Here is a 19666-nt window from a genome sequence, read left to right as displayed (position 1 = left end):
AACTGGCCGCAGCGACGCAGCGCGACGCAGCGTGACGCAGCACCGTTTTGAGCTGAACATTTGTCGGACGTCCTGTTTCCATTTTCTTCCTGTCGCTCGCGTTGAAAGCCGGTTGAAAGCGCTTGTAGGAAACAGTCATTTCAATACAAGAACCTCAATAAAGTGGCAGCTGCTGGAGGGAGATCGCCAGGGAGCTGGAAGGTTCTGATAAGATAATAAGATATAATAATAATAATAATAATAATAATATAATAATAGTAGGATAATATTTATTTCTGCCACTTTATTGAGGTTTTTGTAGTGAAATGAGGAGGAATCATAGAGATAACTTCTCATTTCAACTAACTGGATCAGCCGTTCCTCATCATGACTGTTTCCTACAGAGCTTTCAACCGGCTTTCAATGCGAGCAGCAGGAAGAAAATAGAAGAACATTTAAATATCACAATATCAAACTTGTTTTCTGTTTAGAGAGTACAAACGTAGGAAGATTACAAGTACTCACCCATCTTTTACTTGTCTCTTTACTCTTTTAGGAGTTATTTTAGGAGTTTCTTTCAGGAGCACGGGCGGGTAGTGCGGTGAATAAAGGCTGATTTGTGGTTCCACTGATTTATGGTTCCGCGTAAAATCGCGTAATGTCGATTTTACGCGGAACCATAAATCAGCCTTAAAAAGTGAGTTTCAGCTGTCAATCAAAATAAAGTGGGGGCCCATAATGCTTTCAGTGTGGACAGAGAGCGTCCGATGCCACGCAGTGCGACGCGATAGTCGGACGCTCGCATGCAGTTAGGACAGGCTGGACAGGCCCAATAATAATGACAAAAATTTGGAAGAGCTAAGCACAATCGTGTCTTCTAAAGAGATTATGACGCTCACTCAATCTCTGCTGAATAAGATTTGATTTTAGTTCACAGTCAGATTACTTACGTGCCATCACCATCACAATGTTGATTTTCAGCACAACCTTCAACCTTCAAGACGCTGTCAGAACTGCAAGAGTAAGTGACACAGGTTTCATCATCGTCCTCTTCCCCTCCAGGGCTGATAAAATCACCTGAGGAGAAAAAGGATGTTTGCATTCATTGTCATGGTCACAGTTTCATGGTCTTTTTTACCGTGTTACTGACTCTCCTGTCGTCTGGATCCTGCCACCCTCATCAGCCTCATTCTCTTCACCTGTGCTCCCCTGGCCCAGCTCCACACATGGTTTCCCTCATCAGTTTCCCTTTCATATACCGGCCCATTTCCTCATACCAGTTGCCAGTTTGTCGAGTTGTAGATGCCTCACTTTCCAGCCTTCATGTCCTGTTCTGTTTCTGCCTGTGACCCTGCCTGTGACCCTGCCTGATTCCTGGTTTATGGATTTTTGCCTGCCGTTTTGGTTTTGTTTGCCTGATCTGCCTGACTACCCGGTTTGACCCCTGCCTGCCTTTGACTAAGATTAAAGCCTCTTGGACTCTGATCCTGCCTGGTGTTGTGCATTTGGGTTCTCTGTCCTGTCTGAGCCGTGACATTCATTTCAAAAGGCTCTCTGGATAAAAACACAAACTAACCAACAATATTAAATATCTGACTCACGGAACCCTTACATGTTATTTTGAGCCAACGTTTACCAACCTGCTTCGGTTCTGCATCCACTGATGTCCATGAAGTTGACTTTGAAATTCATGTCGGAGCCTCCACTAACGGATATACTAATCTCAGCTTCTCCGTTAACATAAGGAGCAATGTACTAAACGGGAACAAACACAATCAATTAATCACAACCATCTGAATCAACAGATTTGAGACAAATGGAGATGAGAAGAGACAAAAGTTTGAATTTCATTCAGAAAGTAATTTGTTATGATCTCCTGTTAACTGCAGTGGAAAGAACACCAAATAAATCTGCGTCAACTTTCGATTAGACCTAAAGATTCACATGTTCTTCATTGCATCATTTAAAAGACTGTGAAACTGTTTATTCACACAACTCACATAATAAGAACGCAAGTTGGTGGAATTGGTCTGAATTCCCAGAACTGTTCGGGTTCCGTATTGCACAAGAAACAAAGTTATCTGAAACGAGTGAAGAGAGAGTTTGATTAAATATTAAACAGTGGAAACTAAAAATATTTAACCCTTGTGCTGTCTTCGGGTCAAGGAAGGAGGAAGGAGGAAGGGAAGGAAGGAAGGAAGGAAGGAAGGAAGGAAGGAAGGAAGGAAGGAAGGAAGGAAGGAAGGAAGGAAGGAAGGAAGGAAGGAAGGAAGGAAGAATGAAAAGAAGGAAACAAAGAAGGAAGGAAGGAAGGAAGGAAGGAAGGAAGGAAGGAAGGAAGGAAGGAAGGAAGGAAGGAAGGAAGGAAGGAAGGAAGGAAGGAAGGAAGGAAGGAAGGAAGGAAGAGAAAGAAAGAAAGAAAGAAAGAAAGAAAGAAAGAAAGAAAGAAAGAAAGAAAGAAAGAAAGAAAGAAAGAAAGAAAGAAAGAAAGAAAGAAAGAAAGAAAGAAAGAAAGAAAGGAAGGAAGGGAGAAAAGAGGAAGGGAGAAAAGAGGAAGGGAAGAAGGAGGGAGAGAGCAGGAGGAAGGAAGGAAGGAAGGAAGGAAGGAAGGAAGGAAGGAAGGAAGAAAGAAAGAAAGAAAGAAAGAAAGAAAGAAAGAAAGAAAGAAAGAAAGAAAGAAAGAAAGAAAGAAAGAAAGAAAGAAAGAAAGAAAGAAAGAAAGAAAGAAAGAAAGAAAGAAAGAAAGAAAGAAAGAAAGAAAGAAAGAAAAGAAGGAAGGAAGGGAGAAAAGAGGAAGGGAGAAAAGAGGAAGGGAAGAAGGAAGGAGAGAGCAGGAGGAAGGAAGGAAGGAAGGAAGGAAGGAAGGAAGGAAGGAAGGAAGGAAGGAAGGAAGGAAGGAAGGAAGGAAGGAAGGAAGGAAGGAAGGAAGGAAGGAAGGAAGGAAGGAAGGGAAGGAGAATTAGGTCATTTTGACACGAAGACAGTACAAGGATAAATAAGTGTGATAAAAGTTTTAACCAAACAACAATACTTACCAAAGCACCATTTTCGGACACATAACTCGTTTGCACAGAGCAGCTCATATTTCCTTCCAGAGTGGGTATTGTGTTCCGTACTTTGTTCTCAATAGCAACATCGCGTGGTGAAATTTGAAAAGTAACATTTCCAGGTCCGTAAGTAGCATCCATACGGTCGTAGAAGCTTCGTGGTAACATTTTTGTAGTTTGTAGTTTGTAGTAGCCGTTGAAGTTGAAATAAACTAAGCCATTTGCCGTGCTCACCTGTTGAAAATCAAAGACACAAATAAAATCAAGAAGTTTCGTATTAGGCCACGTTTACACATAGCCGAGTATTTGCAAAAAAGGATATTTCCCCCTCTACGTTTTGAAAAATACCATCATTTCCAGGAACCTGCATAAATATCTGTTAAGGTGCTATGAGCAGCCAAACCTACAGGGGGCAGTGTAACGAGAAGATAAAGTCATGATGAAAAAAACATCAACAAATGACACAAGTAACTTCCAGTTACTTCCAAGATGAACCAGAGTCTTTGGTTTGGAGTGACAGAGAAGTGGAGTTACTTTTAAGTGTGACTTTAGAATATAAAACAGGTAAAACACAAGAAAATATTGACGGTGGCCAAACAAATTCTAAACACAGGTCGCACACATGACGCTGGTGACGTTTCTGTCGCATAATGTGACGTTCTGAAGCCTAAATGTTTCCCTCTGTTTACAAGCAAACGTGAAGATGGAGTTTTTGCAAATCTCCACTTTGGCCAGAGTTTTCAGAAATGATGGTTTTTGGTGACTTTTTCGTCTAAACTAACGGCCAAAAAACGCATGAAAACACCACAGATTTTGCTACGTGCAAACGGGGCCTGAATGTTTCCTGCAGAGACTAATTGGATCCATGTCTGCTGCACAAAAAACTGAACAGTCCTGCAGGTCAGAGATTTACTTTCAAACATGATGATAATTGCGGGGGGGGTCCAGGTCTTCTAAGGGCTGTCCGGTCTCTGTATGATCGGAGCAGGAGTTTGGTTCGCATTGCCGGCAGTAGGTCAAACTTGTTCCCGGTGCATGTTGGACTCCGGCAGGGCTGCCCTTTGTCACCGGTTCCTGCTTTTTTCAGATGATGTTGTCCTGTTGGCTTCATCGGACCGGGACCCAGCATGTGCTGGGGCAGACCCGGGGAAGACCCAGGACACGCTGGAGACACTATGGGCCCGATTTACTAAGATCTTAAATAAAGAGTACTAAATTGCGTGTGCACTGAAAAAGTTTGCGCGTGCTGTTGTTGTGTGTTTTGCGGGTGATCAACTAAGATTGCGTGCGCAATTGATAACAGGTGCAAACCTCAGTATTTTTTTTTTTTTTTTTTTTTTTTTATTTCGGCATGTTTATATAGACACATTTCATCTCCAGAACATTATACATTGCATACTCAGCACATGACGAAAAGGGTACGGGAGAAGCTGACGCTTATCAAAGTCCCGCCCCGTTCTATGTAAGATTCATGATCACATCAACAACAGAATTCAGTAAGATACATAGACTAAGAGTGAACAATTTCTGAACATTTACTGGTAATGCCGCCTGTGTTGCTTTGTAAATTGTTTGTAGCATCTGAAAATGAAGTATCTCTCTCAGTTTTAGATATTTCGTCTTTATGAACAGTTCGTTCGTATGTGCCCTGGCTGGGACAGAATGAATGATGCGAAGCGCTTTTTTTTGCAATTTAAATATTGGTTCTGTAATGCCCTTGTAAGTGAAACCCCAATTTTCTACACAGTACCTCATATGTGGGACTATTAGTGCCGAATATATGGTCTTAAGCGAGTTTAAATTGAGAGATTTCTGCAATTTCCACAGAATAGACACACTCCTTGCCATCTTATTTTGAATTATTTTTACATGTGGTCGCCATGTCAAGAGGTCATCCACTAATATACCCAGAACCTTATGTTCCCTCACTCTTTCTATATTGTATCCATTAACTTGCAAGTTTATGCTTTTCTTTACATTATTTCTCCCAAATAACATGAATTTGGTCTTTGCCAGATTTAGTGATAATTTATTTATATTAAACCATGTATTTAGTTTTGTCATTTCTCTGTTAATCGCTTTTTCCAGTATATTCAAGTCGTTTCCTGAGCAGAAAATATTTGTATCATCAGCAAATAAAATAAGTTTTAATACATCAGATGTTTTGATTATGTCATTGATATATAGAGTAAATAGCTTAGGGCCTAAGACTGACCCCTGTGGGACCCCACAGACGACATCCAGGCATGTAGACGTATTTGTTCCCATCTGGACATATTGGACTCTACCAGATAGATAGCTTTTGATCCATCTTAAAGCTGTATCTCTGATACCGTAATCATATAATTTTTCAATCAAAATATCGTGATTTATAGTGTCAAAAGCTTTTTTGAGGTCAATAAAGATGCCTACTATATATAATTTGTGGTCAAGCGCATCTTTAATCAGTTCTAAGGACTCTGTGAGGGCAAGTGCTGTCGAATGTTGCTTTCTGAACCCGTATTGGCTATCACACAGGATGTTGTGTTCAGTCATGAACTTTTCCAATCTGCTATTATAGAGTTTTTCTAAAATCTTTGAACACTGCGGCAATAAGGAGATCGGGCGATAGTTTGTAGTCATATTTATATCACCACTTTTATACAATGGTAATACCTTTGCTATTTTCATCTTGTCTGGAAATACACCGGTTTTGAAGGATAAGTTACATATGTGCGTGAGTGGTGTTATAATTCCTTTTTGTACCGCCTTCAACAGTCTCATGTCAATTTCGTCTACATCTACTGAAGATTTAGATTTGCACTGTGTGAGGGCATTTACAACTTCTGCTTCAGTGACTGGTTCAAGTAACAGACATGAATTTTTAGTGATTGTATTCTTATCAGAGTCAAAATGGTCCCAGCGCAATGGTGATTCAGGGATGTCCTTGGCCAGCTGTGGGCCAACATTTACAAAGAATTTATTGAATTGATCCACAATCAAGTTCCCGTCAGACACCGTCTCATTATTTATAATAAGGTGGTCTGGGAGTGTGACCTTTGGTTTCCGACCTGATATTGAATTCACTATACTCCAGAGTTTCTTGTTATGATTCTTGTTATCTGATAGTAGTTTTTCATAGTAATCCTTTTTTTGCTTTCTTAGTGCACTATTTATCTTATTTCTATATTTTTTATATTTGGATTCAGCTATTTCTGTTCTGTCTCTGAGAAATTGTTTATATAAAAGGTTTTTTTTCCTACATGCATTTACAAGTGATTTCGTAAGCCACGGTGTGGCTTTCTTTTTGTTTTGTCTGTTATCTCCCTTGCAGAGCAATGTTTATGGTACAGTCCTGTGAGAGTCTTCAGGAATTCATCATACGCTTTGTTTGTTTCTGTTTCAGAGAGCACATGTCTCCATGTCTGTGTCAACAGCTGACTCTCCAATGCGTTCATATTCTTTTCATTTCTTATCCTAACTAACTTTCTTTTTTTCGTCTCGCTCTTTACAATATGATTCCACTCACACATTGCAAAGACTGGTAGATGATCAGAGATATCGCATATCAATAGTCCACTCACTGGATCTGCTTCTAAGACATTTGTAAATATATTGTCAATTAGTGTGGCACTATGTTTGGTAATTCTGCTGGCCATTGTAATTAAGGGATGCATACCTGCCGCATACATACTATTTAGAAAGTCATCTGTCCCAGCGTTGTTGTTTGGGTTTAGGATATCGATATTAAAGTCTCCACAAATGAAAACATTTTTATGCTTTGTCAGAGAGAGTAGTTCTGTCACACTATCACTGAATAATTCTAACTTTGAATCCGGGGCTCTATACAGACAGGATATTACAGTATTTCTCCCTTTACACATAGATAATTCTACAGTTATGCATTCCATTACATTGTCAATAGCTTTTGACACATTTTTCAATATGACAAAATTAATGCTCTCTTTAATAAAAAGAGAATAATACTAATAATACTAATAATAATAACCATCTTTGTATAATATAATATTGATAAATTATTAAGTTTTGTTGTCCTGCCAATGGAGGCTCAAATCCTCCATTGCAGGACCCTTCCACACCGCATTCTCACCGACACAGTCACACAATCACGCACCGTTTCCCCCTCCCTGGGGGGGTCCAGCACCGCCAGAAGGCGCCCCAGGCTGCACGGCGAGCCCCGCCAGGCCCGGGTATCCCGACCCACCTATCCCACGCCGGTGAGGGAACGCGGGTGATGTGGGACCCCCTCCCGCCCCTGGTGTTGAGTGCATGTGATTAATGCCATAAAAACAGGGAGGGGGAGGGCCAAGTATCGATTTGACACCGACTCCCCCCTCCCGAACTACGTGTCCTTGTCAAATGTATTTATTAAGTGTTGAATGTGCAGTGTCTATTTTGCTGTTAAAACCGTGAGGCGGGGAGTGCCGGGCCACGCGGGACAATGCCCCCCACGACCCGGACCCCCCCGCCCTTTCGCCTATGTGCGTATGAATCGTGTAGGGGGGGAAGGAGGGGGAGCTACTTTAAGAAATTCCCACCAAGCTGATAAAGTTGTGCTAATATTAATGCTTTTGAAACATTGATGATGTTTGATACTTTGACTAATGAATGGTAACTCTGAGATTTCTAGTTCATTACAAAACACTTGCTCTGAGTCCAGCCATTGACTATCTAAAGGATGATCTTTTGACCATTTTACAATATACTGTAATTTATTGGCTATGAAGTAATACTGAAAATTAGGTAATTCTAAACCTCCATATTCTTTGGATTTTTGCAATGTCTTTAAACTAATACGTGGAGTTTTATTTTTCCACAAAAATTTTGAAACATATGAGTCCAACGATTTAAACCAGGAAAGAGGGGGTTTGCATGGTATCATTGAGAAAAAATAATTTACTTTTGGTAAAACCATCATTTTAATGGTGGCTATTCTACCCATGAGCGAGATGGGGAGAGAGCTCCATCTGGAAAGATCATCTTCTATTTTCTTTATAAGCTGAACATGATTAATTTTATTAACTCTGACAGCCTAGGGGAGATGTTTATGCCTAAATATCTAATGTTCCCTGATTGTAATTGAGTATTGGTTATATTCCTAAAATTGCAGTTAACACACAAAACAGTGGATTAAGACCAATTAATAGAATAATCAGACAGAGATGAAAATCCCTCTATAAGTGCGATTGTCTGTGATAGTGAAGATCGTGAGTTCTGGAGGAAGAGGAGTACGTCATCCGCATAAAGACTTATTTTTTGCTCTAATATTTTGCATTGTATACCTTTAATATTTTGATTTTGTCTAATAGCTGCTGCTAAAGGTTCAATAAATATTGCAAATAATGAGGGAGAGAGAGGGCAACCCTGTCTGGTGCCTCTTTGCAAGGTAAAACTTGTAGAGATTTGATCATTTGTCCTTACACGTGCCTTGGGAGAGCTGTATAATATTTTTATCCAGTCAATGAAAGATTCGCCAAATCCAAATTTATGCAAAGTTGCCAATAGAAACTTCCAATTTACCTTATCAAATGCTTTTTCCGCGTCTAAGGATATAATAGTAGTCTCCTGTTTATTGATACTCGAATAGTCTATAATATTTTAATAATCTGCGAATATTAGTAGAGGAATGTCTACCTTTAATGAAGCCTGTTTGATCCGGATGTATAATAGAAGGGGTGACTCTTTTCAGACGTTCAGTAAGGGCCTTGCTAATTATTTGAAGGTCTACATTTATCAATGAAATTGGGCGGTAGCTCGATGGGAGCAAGGGATCTTTATCCGGTTTTAATAAAAGACTAATATTAGCAGAGTTCATATTTAAGGGTAAGCTTTTATTCTCCCTAGCATTTAGAATCATTTTATAAAATGTTGGTGCTAATATGCTCCAGAATTCCTTATAAAATTCAGCTGGGAAACCATCTGGGCCCGGAGCTTTATTATTGGGCATATGTTGAAGAGCTTCATGGAGTTCTCCTATTGAGAGCGGTGAGTCTAAATTCGTAACCTGTTCCTGATGTAACTTCGGCAGATTAATGTCTCCAAGAAACTCATTAATGGATTGATCAGATGGTTCAATTTGTGACGAGTATAATTTATAGTAAAAGTCTCTAAAGGCTGAATTTATTAAACAGGGATCATGTGTAACTTCCCCTGACTGGTCCTTAATGGATGTTATGGTTGTTTTTTCTTTGTTTATTTTTAGTTGATTGGCTATTTTTAGTTGATTGGCTATCAATTGGCTATCTATTGTTTGTTGCTGTTTGACCGCCGTGTCGCTCGGTCATTGTGTTAAATACATGTCGTTGTTGTAAACTGTTGTCGTGTAGGTTGAACACGTGTGTCTGAATTGTGTTACTCGGCTAATCCGACATCTATGGCTAAGATGAAAACTTAGCCTTAAAAATAAAAATATCCCCACGATAAGTCATAATTATGAGATAAAAAGTCGAAATTATGAGATAGAAAGTCGAAATTATGAGATAGAAAGTCAAAAGTATGAGATAAAAAGTCGAAAGTGTTATATAAAAAGTCGAAAGTATGAGATAGAAAGTTGAATTTATGACTTTTTATGTCATAATTATGACTTACCGTGGGGATATTTTTATTTTTAAGGCTTTATTTTTAAGATTTCATCTTATTTTTTTCTTTTACTGGCGGAAATGGGCTTTCATAGACATCACTGGATGTCATTTGATTTTTATCTCCAGTTTGATACTTATATCTATAAGTCTGCATTAGGTTTATAATTAGGTTTGACATAATGACTGGTAAATCCATGGTGCTGAAACCTCATGTGATGGTTCTGACCGTGTGCTGCCGCTGTGGTTGTGTGTCAGAGGGCTGATCTGTGGCATTTTTTAAGCGATTATGTTTTAACGGAGATGTTTAGGCCACAAGGGCCCATCTAGAATGCTTCGCCCCCCCTAGGCTGGGACCCCTGCTCCGCCCCTGGGTGAAATCAAAGAGTTCATGCAGTCCAAAGGTGAAGACACGTCCCTGCTGGAGGACACTGAGCTGATACTTGACCTTGCATTTTTAACTGACATCACTGGGAAACTAAACCTTTTGAACTGTGAGCAGCAGGGCAAAGATAAGACTGTTGCTGACATGATAAGTTCTGTCAAAGCATTTAAAGCTAAGATGAGCATTTTCTCCATGCATTTACAGAGGAAAAAAGCGCTGCACTTTCCTTCTGTGCAGTCAGTGCTGAAAGACAATGCTTCTGCATCTGAGACTTTTGATAAAGCTGCAGAAAATTACTCTCAAGTCATAAACAGACTCGGGCAAGAGTTTGAGAACAGGTTTTTTGTGACTTTGATCAGCTCGAGCCATGTGTGTCATTCATTTCCAATCCATTCATGCAAGTGGATACGACATGCATTGCTGAGCAACTACCGGTAAGTGCAACATTCAACTGATGTTGGACAGGTGGAGATTGAAATTGTAACATTGCAAAATGACCTCCATCTCAAAGCCCACCAGGCTGCACCAAACTTCTAGTGCCTTGTAGACACTGAAAAGTACAGTGGTGTATGCACAGCAGCCATGAAGGTTGCCAGCATGTTTGGTTCAACATATCTGTGTGAATCAGCCTTTTCTGACATGAACTTCATTAAAAACAAACACAGAACACGCCTCACTGATGCACATCTGCAAGTCACTCAGAGTTGCAGTGTTAACTTATGTCCCAGATTACAGTACACTGGTGAAGAGCATGCAATGCCAGGTTTCCCACTAACAGACAAAGAAACAAATGCCAGATGTTGTTGGTGGCAACATGTCAGTGCCATGGCAAAGATACATTAAAATATTGAAAAACTGTTACAGATGTGTTACTAAGTGTAACAGACATGATCATTTGTTTTAATGGCTGCAAATGTAGTGATTAGTACAAATGTGATAAGATTTATTTTAAAAGGAGTCCATTTTTGTTAAATCTTACATTATTGATCATTTGTACAAACATGGTTCAGAGTTCATGATTTGATCAAAACTGTTAGTGGCTTGTGAAAATTAAAAAAACTTTCCTGCAAAATGTTGTGGAAGTGATCATTTGAAAATGAAACTCTTGGAAAGTAAATAATAAAATTAAATATTAATTCAATTTTAATTAATTAATTAATATATTGTTTCCTACCTTGTTTAATCATTCTGAATAATTATTTTTGATGAATCATTAACGATTAGTGTCTTCATTAATAATAATGTTAAATTAAAGGTAAACTGTGTAACTTTCTTATTTCAGAAGGTTTTATCAAAGTGGTAGCCCTTTGCTTTACTCAGTGCCCTTGAAGTAGCTCTCCGTTTCAGGAAGGTTGGTGACCCCTGCCATAGGACCTTCATCCGCTGGCGTACCATGTGATTAACAAGCAGGCGGGAAAAAGAAAGAGGAGAGTGTCCATGCATGTGAACAGTAAGGAGTAATGAGTACAGGGGGAATTATAAAGAAAAAGCATAGAAGACACGATAAAGTGTGCAGGAGAGCGTGCTGTATGGTGCAGTTTTGCTGAGCGAATCGCTTACATTGACTACGTTTACATGCAGTCAAAATTCGGGTTATTGCTAATATTCCGATTACTGAAACATTCGGAATATTCAGTTTCCATGCGTGAGCTAACAGGGTTATCCCTGTTTACATGGAAATTAATCATTCGAGATATCTGTAAATATCGGGATATATTTGGGATATATGTAAACGTATTGACTACGTTTGCATGCAGTCAAAATTTGGGTTATTGCTAATATTCCGGTTACTGAAACATTGGGAATATTCCTTTTACATGGTAATTAATCATTAAGGATATCTGGATCAAACCAGCGACACACGGAGAACATCATGACGCAATTCCCGTCATTTCTGCTTCTTCTTCCTGTATCCAAATTCAAAACAAATGCTGTTTCGCGCAACTTTTCTCTCACCTTCTTGTAAATCTTCTATCCCGGTACTTTCTACCGTCTACAAATGCAGAAATGTTCATATCCTTCATTACATTTATGAAGTGATTAGTCTCCTCCTGGTCTTGGTTTCTCCGTGTTTAGAAGAACTTCCTGGACTCAAAAGACCAGGATTCCTTGTGAACAGAGCATGTGCAGAAAACTAATTCCTGTTCCGTTTGATGGGGATATTCTGTTTGGTGTTTACATGACCCAATATTCAGGTTTTAAAAGGAGTAATCCAGGGCTCATATTGGGGTTTTTATAAACCGGAATATGAGCAAATTCTGGTTATTCAAAGGGGTTATTGGTGTTTACATGGCCGTGCAAATTCGGGTTATTGCCAATATTCTGGTTTTAAAAGTGTTATTGATGCATGGAAACGCAGTCACAGAACAGCACAAGAAACCACAAAAGAACACTTACCAGTACAATAAGAACTGAACAAGTGTTAGAACGGAATTGTTCTTTATTTTATTTTATCTTTGAAGAAAAGAGCTCTATTTTATTTTGGGTTATATTTTTCCAGTCACTGTAATTGTGATAATATATATATTTTGTTACGGTAATAAAATTGTCAGTTTTTAGTATAACCATATTCTTTCTTGCTCCTGAGAAGCCAGGTCTTAGTAGCCTATACTCTTTTGCAGTTTCCTAAGTACAAGTGCTACAACTACTTTTATTGTTCTGATGTACCTTGAACTAGTTTCCTTAGCAACAGTTACAATCTTTACATTCCCACTGTTATCTGCTTGTTAAATCTGGACACCAGCAGGTGGAGGATTGCCAAGATCATCTTCATCCTACTCACGTAGAGAGTGTCGTAGACCACACCATAGTAGTTGATGGGACATGAGCTGATGTCGTACGTATGTGGCAGAGGAAAAGTGTCAGAAGCATCTGGCCTCTCCGCCTCGGCACCTGCAGAGATGGAGACACAAACAGGAAGTGGTCTGGGTCTGAGGACGACAAGTCAAGCTGCAGAAACAAAGCCGAGATGATCCGAGGACAGGCAGATGGATGAGATGGAAACAAGTTAAACGTGAGGAAATAACGTTCAAACTCAAGCTAACAGAGTAAACCTTCACGTTTAATCTGTTGATGTTAGATGAAGTGGAACTGCAGGAAGTCTTTTACAATAAAAATGTTTTTTAAAATGTTTGAAAATTCTTGTGAAAAACTTGTACATTTGAAAACTAAAATGTATTGCCATAACTTTGCAAATGTTGAACAAACCCTGAATATCTATTTAATACAAAAACTCAGATTTTCCTATTTTTATTAACATTAATTGAAAGAAAACTTCTTGCATCACAAGACAGATGTAATATATCTGAGTAAAAGTTTAAGATCTCCACAGTGAAAGATTTTAATGCTCAAATATCATGAAATGAACATCGCATTTTATTTCTTCTCCAAAACTGCGCATAGGGGTTGGTCTTGTATCTGTATCGCCCCCTAGTGGCTCCAGATGCTTGACGCATCTACATCAGAAACATCTGGCTGCAACAGTCACATCCGGCTCTTTTAAGAATGCTGGACCAATGATAGATAATATCAACAGACACAGGTCCATATAAAACACAATACAATATAAAACGTATAAAAAAGAAATACAAAAATACAAAATGTACATTTATAATACATACAAGCTATTGCTTGTATATACAAAATACTAAATACTACTAAACTAGACCAATTAAATTGAATTAATAAAAACAAACTGTAATGACTCAGATCCGCCATGTTTCTTTCCTTCCTTCCTTCCTTCCTTCCTTCCTTCCTTCCTTCCTTCCTTCCTTCCTTCCTTCCTTCCTTCCTTCCTTCCTTCCTTCCTTCCTTCCTTCCTTCCTTCCTTCCTTCCTTCCTTCCATAAATCAGCTTTACACAAAAACATCATCAACAGGAATTTATCATTTTTACCGCAAGATGATAAATTCTTACCGTGGGGAATTCTTTTGACGGTACATCGTGAACGGTAAAATATCACCCATTCCTAATGTTTATCCTGTTCTCGATCGTGGTTTTACGCATTAATTGTTGCTCTGTGCCAGTATACGATGACTGCTTATAGTTTATGACTAAGTTGCGCCCTTCCGCCCCTCAGGCAGGTGTCATTTGATGTGGTTTGTGACTTCTTTCATGGTTTTATAACGCACTCATTGATGTGTTAGGTTTGGGCCTATATGCGCTGGTTTATGTGACTCCTGTCACCGTGCAGGCATTTAATGTAATTTGTGCTAGTATAATATGTTGTTTATTTTTTATAGTTTTACTATAAAAACATGAACTGGATGGAGCTATCTACTTGTTGGAGTTTTAAAATAAACATTGTCATCTAAAACACCTATGGCTCCTGGTGCGTCCATGTCTTCGTGTTATCAGACTTTTTTATGACTATGATAATAGTTATAGTCATGTTCCTTTTTTACTGTAGATGGTTGGTTCGCTATGTTTTGGTAAAGCTTGTGCGCACTGTCAGCTGTTCTTCATGCACCCCCTGGCAAAAACGTCTTCCTGCGCGCCTGTATATAACGTTGTGATGTAGGTTTGGTTTAGTTTAGTTTATTTATTTAGCAATATAAGACAAATATGAACAAAAAATGAAAAACAATGAAATAACATGCAAGGAAAGGAAGAAGCCTGGTGGATTATATAGAATCCTTTCCATATATGAATAAAACACAAAACAAAGCTACACAAGGGGGAGTAAAAAAAAACAAAAAAACACAAGAAAATGCTCAGATCAAATAATGAACATTACAAAGATGAAACAATAAGAAAGTTCTTTAAATGTTTTTTGAATATTGGCAAGGATGGTGATGATTTAAGAGATTTATTGAGTGAATTCCACAAGTGATGAAAGATTGATGTTTCCGTGTTCTACAAAACGTTAAATTAAAATCATCTTTTTGCCTTGTGGCATAAGAATGAATATCGGAATTAACACAAAAGAAATTATGAAAAGAAGAAGGAAGATCTTGCATATAATTTTTAAATTTGAACATAAATAAACATGTTTTAAAAATTTTAATTTTATTGACTGATAATAATGAATATTTAATGAAAAGGGGAGCAGACGCTCATATCTGTTTGCGTGTGATATCATTCTGAGAAACCTTTTTTGACTTATCAATAATTTATTGATATATGTTGAATGTGTCGAAGCCCAAACAATGTTGCAGTAATTAAGATGAGGGAAGATTAAACTATAATAGAGAGTTAAATGAGAGGAAGGAAGAACAAAAGGACAAACTTTTCTCAAAATACCAAGCATCTTCATAGATTTCATGCATACAGTATCAATATGTTGTTTCCAATTTAAACAAAGGTTAGAAACAGGGAACACTTCACAGAGTCAGAACACATATAAAACTTCCTGATAAGCATGTTAGCTTGAGAATAAATGTTACAGCGCTGTCGATACAGGTCTTTGTCATCCGTCCAGTCATCAGAAATGACATGACCTAGATATTTAATTTCCTCACATACATCAAGGGGGCTGTCTGCCAAATAAAAAGTGGGAAAAGTTGATTTCCTGTCCCCAGCATTTCTAACTATCATTATGTGGCTTTTCTTAGCGTTATACTTTACATCATGATCAAGGCTATACTGAGAGCACCTTCAACATCTGCTGCAGCCCAGCACTATACGGACAAAGCAGTACCAAGTCGTCCGCGTACATAAGATGATTAACAATAGTGTTACCCACAAGACAACCAGTTTTTAACCAGTCCAATTGATTTGTTAATTCATCCATATAAACATTAAATAAAAAAGGAGACAAAATTCCTCCTTGCCGCACTCCGTTACTAACACAGAATGGAGCAGATACCACATTGGCCCCAAACCTTTGATGGGCATACCAAAACACTAAAATTCTCACCAAGAATTTAGGAACACCTCTATCTAACAATTCAACAAATAATTTTTCATGATTAATACGATCAAATGCCTTTGACGCATCAATAAAACATAAAAATACAGATGTGTTCAGGCTTGTGTACTTAAATACAATCTCTTTAAGGCCGCGTTCAGACTGCCAGCCAATATCCGATTTTTAGCCCATCCAGATTGAAACTGGATGACTCTTTTGAAGTCTGAACAGTCCCAAACCGCATGAGATATGATTTTTGCAAACCAGATGGAAACCACCTCCGGGAGGTAGTTTCATATCTGATCATTATCGCATTTGGGCAGATGCGTGTCAGTCTGAACATCCAAACACTCAGATCGGATATGACTGTCCCAGACGCTCCAAACCACCCGCCCATTTCCAGTTGTGGAGCTACTCATCCTTTCACAGAGAGCATGTACAATCTCTGATGTCACGTCAAAAACTATTATTTGTAGTTTAAGTGTTGCAAATTCACATTACAAATCATGTTTTAATAGCAGAAAAAAGACCGCATTTCCACGTAGGTGCGGGTCGCCGCGTCCCCTACGCCGTAGGCCAGGGGTATTCAACTAGATTGGGCCGGGGGCCACATCTGCAAAAGGACTGTATGGAGAGGGCCGCACAATTTGAAAATATGGGGGTTTTCAAAAGGTATTTTGCACTCAAAGACGAAGACTTATGTATATATAATACATTTGTATTATACATTTGAATATATCTAGTTTACATATGAATTATGTATTAATTGTCTCCAGATTTAGTCATTGTGAATGTTAAATATAATATTCAAATAAAGAAATATTATTTTAAATGCAAGTTCATTTTGAAACCATGCATTGTGCAAACTTAATGAAGTTGATATTGACCTACTTTTAATAAAACACGCCATAATGACAAAGCACCACTTTCCACCAAGATTTCCTTATTTGAATATTATATTAAGCATTGGGCACAAGCATTTCAGTCCATAGTAGTCAGTTTGATGTTATAAATAAGCAACTAAAATATTAACCATTAAAATTTAATATTAAAATATTAAAATATTAACCTTTATTAATGACACATCTGTGCATTATATCAGCAAAACAAAACAATCACATGAAATTATAGGAGGCTTAGAAGTTCATCTGAAATGCAAAGTCCTCACTTATTCAAATGAAAAAAAGGTCAGGCCAATCCTAGAAGCCTAATGATGTAAACAAGTCCTCTGTACAACGGAGGTTAATAATAATGTGACAAACATTAACACTGTGCAACACTGGCAAAAAATCTGAAATATTTATTTATTTTTTTTTTTTTCAACAAACAACCCCTTTTTTGAAATATGACCAGGGGCCACATAAAAGCTCCTGGCGGGCCGCATGTGGCCCGCGGGCCGCCAATTGAATATCCCTGCCGTAGGCTCTGCGTTGGTGTAACGCGGAACCATAAATCAGCCTTCAGTCGCGCTGTGAGCCTGAACCTGCAGCCCGTCAGCTCATCAGGAGGTTAAAGAGCGGAGCTGCCAGTTGTTCATTGCGGGTTCGTTTTGTTAACTCTGAGCTTTGTTGGTTGGTTTGTTAGTTTGCTGGTGGTTTTGTTCTGAACACTTTTCTCTGTTTCTCATTTTGCTGGGACGCCGGGTCCCTCCGCCGAGACACAACTTTTGCCGTATGCGTTCATTGTTGTGTCTAAAAATGACGCGCAGTGCCGACCCAATCAGAAACGCTACAGATATTTGGGGATTTTTTTATATATAAAAAAAATACATGACTTCACACAATACACGCGCTGGGTGACGCCTCCGCTCCGACGTCGTTGCTACGGCAACCCGTCAGATCAGTCAGTGATGTGGCCCAGTCTGAACAGAGCCAGATCCTATTTGGACACTTGCTAAAAACAGTGTGGACAGTCAGCCCTGAAAATCGGATATGAGAAGGAATCAGATATGAATCAGATTTGCCTGCAGTCTGAACGCGGCCCAAGAGCATAAATACAGAGGTCAGTTCCATGTTTTCTTTTAAATCCAAACTGGTTGTCAGAAGTAAGAACATACAGCTCTAACTTTGTTAAAAGTATTCTCTCCAGTACTTCAGACAAGATGCTGGCCAATGCAATAGGACGATAATTATCAATACTACTGAGCTTACCAGCCTTGTCTTTAAGCACAGGCACTAACTCTACAGACATGATAGAATTGGGCAGGACCCCATGAACCAGACAAGCAGTAAAGCACATGGAAAGCAAAGGAAAGAGCTTAAAGCTGGCATATTTTAAATGTTCTGCAGTAATGCAGTCCATGCCACAGGCTTTGTTGTTATCCAACATGTTAGTGGCATCATAGACATCTGCTGCCCTAACTATCACATCTGCAAAGAGACCAGTATGTTCATGATTGATACTAACTACGTTACTTTTAACACAATTAAAAAGGTTACAGTAATGCTCACGCCATAGCTCAGCTATTTTTTCTGGGCTACTAACACCTTCAATCACAGACGGTAGAGGAGTTTTGTTGTTATTCATGACTTTAACCTCTTTCCAGAAGTCAGTAAGGCTGTTATTCTGTAGCTTTCTGGCAAGTGAGTCTGCCCTCATTGTGTTTTCATTTTTCTTAATAAAACGGAGTGCATACTTAAATCTAGCATTGGTGCGTTTTTTGATATCTAACAATTCCCCCTGTCTAGGCCTACCTGCCTCTGACCAGAGTCTAAAAGCCGTCCTTGCCTCAGCGTACTGCTCAGCCACAAACTCATTCCACCCAGGTCTGATGTTACGTACCTTACATTTACTTTTACAAAAGGTTTCCCTGGAGGCACTGAGACATTTCACAACATCGTCATACATTGCACAGAGTTTGTCAGCATGTTGCACATTGTTACAGTTCATCTGTGCACATTAGGGTCTCTTTAGGCAATGCAATATTATTTAAAAGACTATCTGTTAATAGGAAGTATGCAGCCATATCATCTCTGTTCAGCTTTGACCAGTCCAGTTTACTTGAAGAAGCATAATATATGAAGTAGCTACATTTACTGTGGGATGCTGACAAACTTTAGCAGAAGTTAACTTTCTCAATGTAAGAATAGTTGCTTTAACGGAGGACTTGTAGGACTTTTACTGAAGGGAAGTGTTGAATATTTCTGTCTCCAGCAGTAGGCGAGTGTCTGACTTACCTGTCAGGGCCACGAGCGAGCTCAAGTACAACAGGGGAAGGAGCATGTTGGAGGAGTCGGATCAGCCGACAGAGAGCTGTTGGAAGAAAAAAACAAACTCTTCATTTTTCTGTCAGTTGGAGAGTGAAGCTCAGTGATAGTCAGATACTGAATTGTTCAGCAGCCAGAAGAAACACGATCAATTGCAGCTGCGCAGTTCTGATCACACTCTGATCACGTAACACTCAGACATCCTAAACTGCTTTTGGCAAATCATTTGTAGACAGACGACAGTTAGAGCAGTGAAGACCTGACTTTCTGAACTCAGAAACTGTAAAACACATTAATGTTGGTGTGAAAACAAACCTGTGTTGCCAATGAAGGTGAACCTCTTGTTTCTGCTGGAAATAAGAACACCAACATCAGTTAATTGTAGCTCTTCATAAAAACCACATTGGACAAAATGAGACCTGTGGGACATAATTAACCTTTCTACACTCAGATCCCGGTTAGAAAATGATTTCTTGGTCCAGTAAGCTGATGTTAAAGAAGTCTAACCCACTAACTTGTTTAAGTCGACTTTCAGCTGCCTCACCTTCTGCAGCTCTGAGGTTGAGTGCTGTGGAGTTGCCTGGGGGGAACCTCCCTCTGCTGTGATGAATGTTTGCAAACGT

The 19666-nt window shown here is 39.0% G+C and overlaps 1 protein-coding gene across 1 annotated transcript in view; it reads right to left on the bottom strand.

The window, feature by feature from the left end:
* Positions 1-19059, bottom strand: part of LOC133419131 (IgGFc-binding protein-like) — a 56220-nt gene extending 37161 nt beyond the window's left edge. Inside the window, exons 1-6 of the mRNA XM_061708142.1 lie at positions 19014-19059; positions 12772-12881; positions 3015-3260; positions 1980-2060; positions 1620-1734; positions 930-1056 (exon numbers count right to left, since the gene is read on the bottom strand). Of these exons, the coding sequence (XP_061564126.1) occupies positions 930-1056; positions 1620-1734; positions 1980-2060; positions 3015-3260; positions 12772-12881; positions 19014-19059 (725 nt within the window). The remainder of the gene's footprint in view (positions 1-929; positions 1057-1619; positions 1735-1979; positions 2061-3014; positions 3261-12771; positions 12882-19013) is intronic.
* Between the last annotated feature and the right edge of the window lie 607 nt (positions 19060-19666).

This window comes from Cololabis saira, chromosome 19 (genome assembly GCF_033807715.1).
Source record: "Cololabis saira isolate AMF1-May2022 chromosome 19, fColSai1.1, whole genome shotgun sequence".
NCBI lineage: Eukaryota > Metazoa > Chordata > Actinopteri > Beloniformes > Belonidae > Cololabis > Cololabis saira.
The sequence above is the reverse complement of the archived record's forward strand: the minus strand, read 5'-3'. Positions and strand labels throughout refer to the sequence as shown.